We start from the raw sequence: 6,000 nt of genomic DNA, 5'->3' as shown, positions 1-6,000 counted from the left end.
GTTTGGCCATTGAAAAAGGATTTTAGAAGGAAGTGTGCTTAAATAATTCATACTGAATCCTTGGGCTTGAGAAGAGAGACCAGAATACTACAAAGATTCAGAGAAAACACACAAAAAGATAACCCAGCAATACTACAGCAGCCCCCCCCCCCCTCCCCATTAACCTGACTTGGACCTGACCGGCACCTTAATTTGGCCCCAGGATCGAACCAATCGATAGCCCAGCAAGGGGTGTCTGGGTGTGAGCAGGTTGCGCTGGGCGAGTGGGTGAGCTAAATCATGCATGGGTCTGGTATTAATTGGCAGTGTGGTGCAGACCGACTCTGAGACGGGGAGCTCACTCGGAACAGGGGGAGGAGACCGTGGGAGAAGGTGTGTGTGTGTGTGTGTGTGTGTGTGTGTGTGTGTGTGTGTGTGTGTGTGCCTTTGTGTGTTAGTGTGTGTGTGTGTTGTGTCTGTCGGTGTATGCATTTCTGTGTTTGTGTGTTTGTCCTTTTTTGTGTGTGTGGGCGTGACTGTGTGTTTGTGTGTGCACATGTCTACGTGTACGTGTGTGTGTGGGTGTGCGTGTGTTTGTGTGTGTGTACATGCATACATGCGTGTGCTTGTTTGTTTATGTGCTTGCGTGTGTATGCGTGTGCGTACACGCACATGCGTGTGTGTGTATAGGTGTGTATGTGTGCGTGTATGTGTGTGTGTGTTTGTGTGTGTGTGTGTGTGTGTGTGATGAACTGACTTGAACCCACAGAGGGCGGTGGGCTGCTCAGGACCCCTGAAGAGAAGTAGGCGAGCGAAGGGAAGGGAAAAAAACAAGAAGGTAGCGCGCAAAAAATAAAAAAGAGAGGAGAAAATGAAGGACCTAAAAACAATTGATTTCCTCTGCTTCACCTTGTATGTCTTAAGGAGGCGGCAGCTTTGGGTTTCTTCTTGCTTTGTTTTTTTTCCGCCTGGCGTGTCCAAAGGATTTCAGCTGATTTCACGGCTAAGGGAAAGAACACCCCCCACCCCCTCCCCCTCGCCCCCACATCGGGAAGAAACCACAACACAGAATTTGGTCTGGTGGGAATCGATTGGCTACAGACGCGGGCTAAAGGAATAAAGACGGATGCCATGAGTTTACCTGATGTGAAGTAGTCCTGTGTTTTCAGGTTTTATTTTTTGTTGCGTTGGACGTTTGTTTTATTTCTATTCCTCCCGTTGGAGAGAAGGAGGCGGCATCACAGCAGGCTTGAGGAACCAGAGGAGATGATTGCACACAAATTTAATGTTCAATAAGTAACCTTCATTACTGCTTTGTATTGCTCTATGTTGCATTATAAAACTGAATAGCTGGCATATTGCACTCCTAGTCATACCCATGGATCTCTAATCTGTGTTTCCTACTTTCTTAGGGTTTTGGGGTTTTGTTCCTTGGCCCTAGGCCTAGGGCTCAGGGCGGTTGGTGTGACCTGTGAATCCGTTCAGACTGGAACTGTTATTACAGTTTATAAAAAATACAATAGACTCTAACTTGACTAAATACGTGGTGCAGAAATTAAGAATGACCATGGGATGATATGAAAAAAATGACCACACATTCCCTGTGGTGACGTCACAGCCCACCTGAAAGTAGGGCATCATGAGCACTTGAGGATGGTCAGTATTTTAATTCACTCGGGCTGTTCAGCCTGTTGAACCCTATGTTTCCCTCTGTCTGCAGGGATCCTACTGGGCCATCGACAACAACCCCAAGGAGGACTCGGTGCCCAGCCGGCCCAAGAAGAGGCCGCGGTCCGGGGAGAGGGTAAGCAGCCCGGCTGGCCCTCAGCAACAGTCTATACCTGAAAGCAGGCCAGGGAGTTACCTGATTCACTACCTGAGTGCAGATTTGCCTGAGTGGCAAAGTCATGCACAACACGCCATCTTTTACGTGGCTTTTACTGGGCGCCTCCAAAAACCAGGATACAGGCTGGTGGTGTTGAACTTTAAAACCGGTTTATTGCAGAGTTTAAGAAAACAGATGACAGATCCATGCAGGAGAGCTCCCCCTGAGTGTGTGTGGTGATGGCTGGTTAAACCTGTGCACATTGATTACTCAATGCAGTTGAGCAGCCTGCCCCAGCCCCAGAGTCCAATCAGTCTGGCTCGGGTCAGGTGAGGCTGCTCAAACCAGCAAATCAACCACAGACCCTCCGTGGCCGAACATCGGAGACTTTTGAATCCATTCCGGGGCAATTCGATGAAATGTTGTGGAAATACCTTACTTTACCAGGGAAGAATGACTGACGAAAAACTCCCAAGTTGTACAAAATATATAATTGAGAAAATTGGGATGACGAGGACATTTAAGACAAATCTATATTTCTTTGGGGCCGTGCCACCGTTCATTTCTAAAGTAGTTTTTAATCTAATTTGGATACACCACAACCTCCCCTCTCCAAATAGTAATTCTGACTACCTGGTGGGGTCCACTGCTACACGTACACATCAGAACCTTTCAGAGCTACAAGGGAAACCATGTCTGTTCAAAAGGAGCATGCTCATCGCAGAAAGGCGTCAGTCTGGTGATGGTGGGTGTACTTTCTCTCACCAACGTTACACTTAACATTCTAAAGGGTTTTGTTGTTTTTTCCTTCTCGGGGTCGAGACGTTTTAATCAGATTGTTGTAGTCCGATGCGTTTCTTTTTGAAAGAGTCCTGGTGATTGACAGGAACGCGTGCTGAGGGGCCCGCGTCTCGTTCCCCGACACATCAACCGGCCTCAGCAACAGAATTGAAAAATGCATCTGTCAAGAGGGTATAGGCAGTGGATGAGAGGCAGAATTGGTTTCTCAGCAGTACCTATCAGAGGGACCTATCTCTATATGTATTGCTTTGTGCGAGCGAGTGTGGTGATGGAGGCGTTTTCTTGGCTAGACAGAGCTGCAACATCAGCCCTGCATTACAAGTATGCGGCTTTAGCTCCGTCCAGTGACCTGCTGATAGCACCTGGCTGAATGCAGCGAGGCTGCGACCGTCTGGGTGTCCTCCATATTGGATCTTGACACTGAAAAACTCTTGTTCAGTGTCCTCCATATTGGGTCTAAACTCTGTTTCAGTGTCCTCCATATTGGGTCTAAACTCTCTGTTTCAGTGTCCTCCATATTGGATCTAAAGTCTCTGTTTCAGTGTCCTCCATATTGGATTTTAACTCTCTCTGGCTGCCCTCCATATTGGATCTAAACTCTCTGTTTCAGTGTCCTCCATATTGTATCTAAACTCTCTTTTTCAGTGTCCTCGATTTTTGATCTAAACTCTCGCTTTCCTTTTCTTGGAATGTTTTGGAATCAATAGCTACACTGTCATTACCAGATTGCATTTGGATGACAACAACAGTCACGAGTTAGATAAGTCTTAAATTCGTTTTAAGCTATTCTTGATTGATCATTAAACGCTGGCGTGATTGGGTTGTTTTTATTCTCCTTCCTGGTGAGAACCTGCTATATTCTTCCTCCTGCCTACATCTGTTGTGTGCCTAGCAAGCAGGGGATAAATGTGTGTCATTGGTGTGACAGATAAACAGAAACAAAAGCGGTAAACAGATCTACGTCCATATGCAGTACACTGCATATATCAAAATCTGCCTTGCTGTTAGAATATTCTGGCACCGCCGGGTCTACAGGACAGTCCTGTGGCTCTTTGTATGGTGGTTTTGGACAAAGGTAAAAGCCTAGCGCCAACGCTGCTGTGCTGTTCTCTACATTAAGGGTCGATGCTTAGATGGAGCGCTCCCCCTCTCCCAATAATATCCACGACACTGAAAATTCCTCGTAATATTCAGAGGTGAGGTGGAGGGAACCAACCAACTGACGAATACAAGACCAATTCCACCATCCTGGTTCTGAAAACGTTTCCAATGTGCCCGATAAATGCTCTGAAGGACCGCTCCGTGTATCGGCGCTTCTCTCATGGTCGTTGGATTGCATTCAGTCTTGCTCAGATTGACCATTAGTGCATTTTGATCTGGTTTGCAGCCTATATTTATTTAGTCGTTGGCCATTTCGCCTTTGCTTGCTGCTCATTGTTTTGTCGTATGTCTGGCTAAAATAATCACTATCTAATCTGTCTGCCCACCTGCTTTCTGGTCGGCCTCTCTCTCTCTCTCTCTCTCTCTCTCTGTGTCTCTCTCTGTCTCTCTCTGTCTCTCTCTCTCTCTCTCTCTCTCTCTCTCTCTCTCTCTCTCTCTCTCTCTCTCTCTCTCTCTCTCTCTCTCTATCTCTATCTCTCTCTGTCCATTTGTCTATCTTCAGATATTAATGCCTGTGTGTCCACCGTTCATCGTATATTTCTGTGTGTGTGTGTGTGTGTGTATGTTTTTTTTGTGTGTTACTATAAATAACTATATATAACTCAATTCATTATATTCCCTCCGCTCTCTGCTTCTCCCCCTGGGCAAAGAGCATTGCTGCAGGAGCTTGAGAGAGAGAGAAAGAGAGAGAAAGGCAGATGGAAATGGGGAGAGAGAGAGAGAGGTAGAAACAGATGGAAATGGAGAGGGAGAGAGAGAGAGAGAGGGAATGAGCGAGGTAGAAACAGATGGAAATAGAGAGAGAGGTGAAGGAGGATGGTGATGAAAAAAGGAGAAACTAAACAACAACAGAAGGTGGGGAATGTGTCAATCAGATAGGGAGATAGAGAGAGTATTCTGGAGAGGTGGGGTCGGGAGAGAGAATGAAGGAATGGTAGAATTTGGGAAAGAGAGAGAGAAAGAGCAACAACACGAGGTTGGGAGAGAGAGTATTACAGAGCGGTGGGGTTGGGGCCGAGAGAGAAAGAGCAATAACACGAGGTTGGGAGAGAGAGTATTACAGAGCGGTGGGGTTGGGGCCGAGAGAGAAAGAGTATTAAGGAAAAGTAGAATTGAGAGAGAGAAAGAGGAAGAGCGATTGAGTCTCAATGAGAGTTTTGAAGCGGGAGCGAGTTAGAGAACAAGAGGGACAGAGTAGAGGGGTAGAATCTGAGAGAGAGAGAGAAAGAGAGAGAGAGAGAGAGAGAGAGAGAGAGAGAGAGAGAGAGAGAGAGAGAGAGAGAGAGAGAGAGAGAGAGAGAGAGAGAGAGAGAGAGAGAGAGAGAGGGGTTGCGAGAGAGTTTGAAGAGAGGTAGAATCCAGGAGACAGGAGGGTGGGATTAGAGACGTGTGTTCCAGCTTATTGCCACAAGAAGCCCCTTGGGCTGCCATTAGACGTATTTTCCTCCCCCAACGATTTTATTATTTTCCCTTTCATTATTTCTTTATTTCTTAACGCACGTTAATTAATTCGGAGCCTTGTCATCTCGCCGTCCTTACGCGGAAGGGCCCTCCCCCTTCCTCCCCCACTGCCGACGGACGTTGCGGGGAGACGAACGGGGGGCTGTCACATGGGCTAAGGACAATTAGAGAAGCCTTAACTGTTGGAGGAGGTGGGCAGAGTGTAGCCTGCCGCACGCTGGAGAAGAAGAAGAACAAGATTAGAGAAGGAGACGGCTGCCAATTGTTGCGGCTCGTCACTACTCAGAGTTTGGGTACAAAACAACCTAAAAGATAGTTTCATTTGGGACAGAAAATGACTATTGGGTAATACATTTATGCAAGATATTCCTGAACCTTGATTTCTTCTTATTCAAATGTTTCACAGCTCTCATTTTCTGACATAGCAAAATGTGAAAATAATGCAAATAATACTTTGGGGCAGTTGGCAAAGAAATTAAACCTGAATGTTTTACTAATGTACTGACTTACTGATTTGACACCAAAGTCAAAGTCAGCTTTATTGTCAATTACAACCAATGTACAAGACAAATAGCAGAACCGACCCGTGGTGCATTATGTATAAAGGATAAAAAATTAATTTGGTAAAATTAAATTAAATAAGATAAGTAATATTTACAATAAATAAATTCTAGATATTGCAAAATGGTCTGGAATAGTGCACGGTAGGCAAAGCAAAACGGTATATATAAATAAAGTATACCGTCAGTTTAACATTACTCGAGAATACTAAG

At 45.7% G+C, this 6,000-nt stretch overlaps 1 protein-coding gene across 1 annotated transcript in view; it reads left to right on the top strand.

Moving 5' to 3' along the window:
• Nucleotides 1-6,000, top strand: part of LOC132457392 (forkhead box protein J3-like) — a 45,167-nt gene that overhangs the window by 17,547 nt on the left and 21,620 nt on the right. Inside the window, 1 exon segment of the mRNA XM_060051690.1 lies at nt 1,700-1,783. Coding sequence (XP_059907673.1) covers nt 1,700-1,783 — 84 coding nt within the window.

This window comes from Gadus macrocephalus, chromosome 1, assembly GCF_031168955.1.
Source record: "Gadus macrocephalus chromosome 1, ASM3116895v1".
NCBI lineage: Eukaryota > Metazoa > Chordata > Actinopteri > Gadiformes > Gadidae > Gadus > Gadus macrocephalus.
Note: the sequence above shows the minus strand (reverse complement) of the source record. Positions and strands in the feature narration are given on the sequence as shown.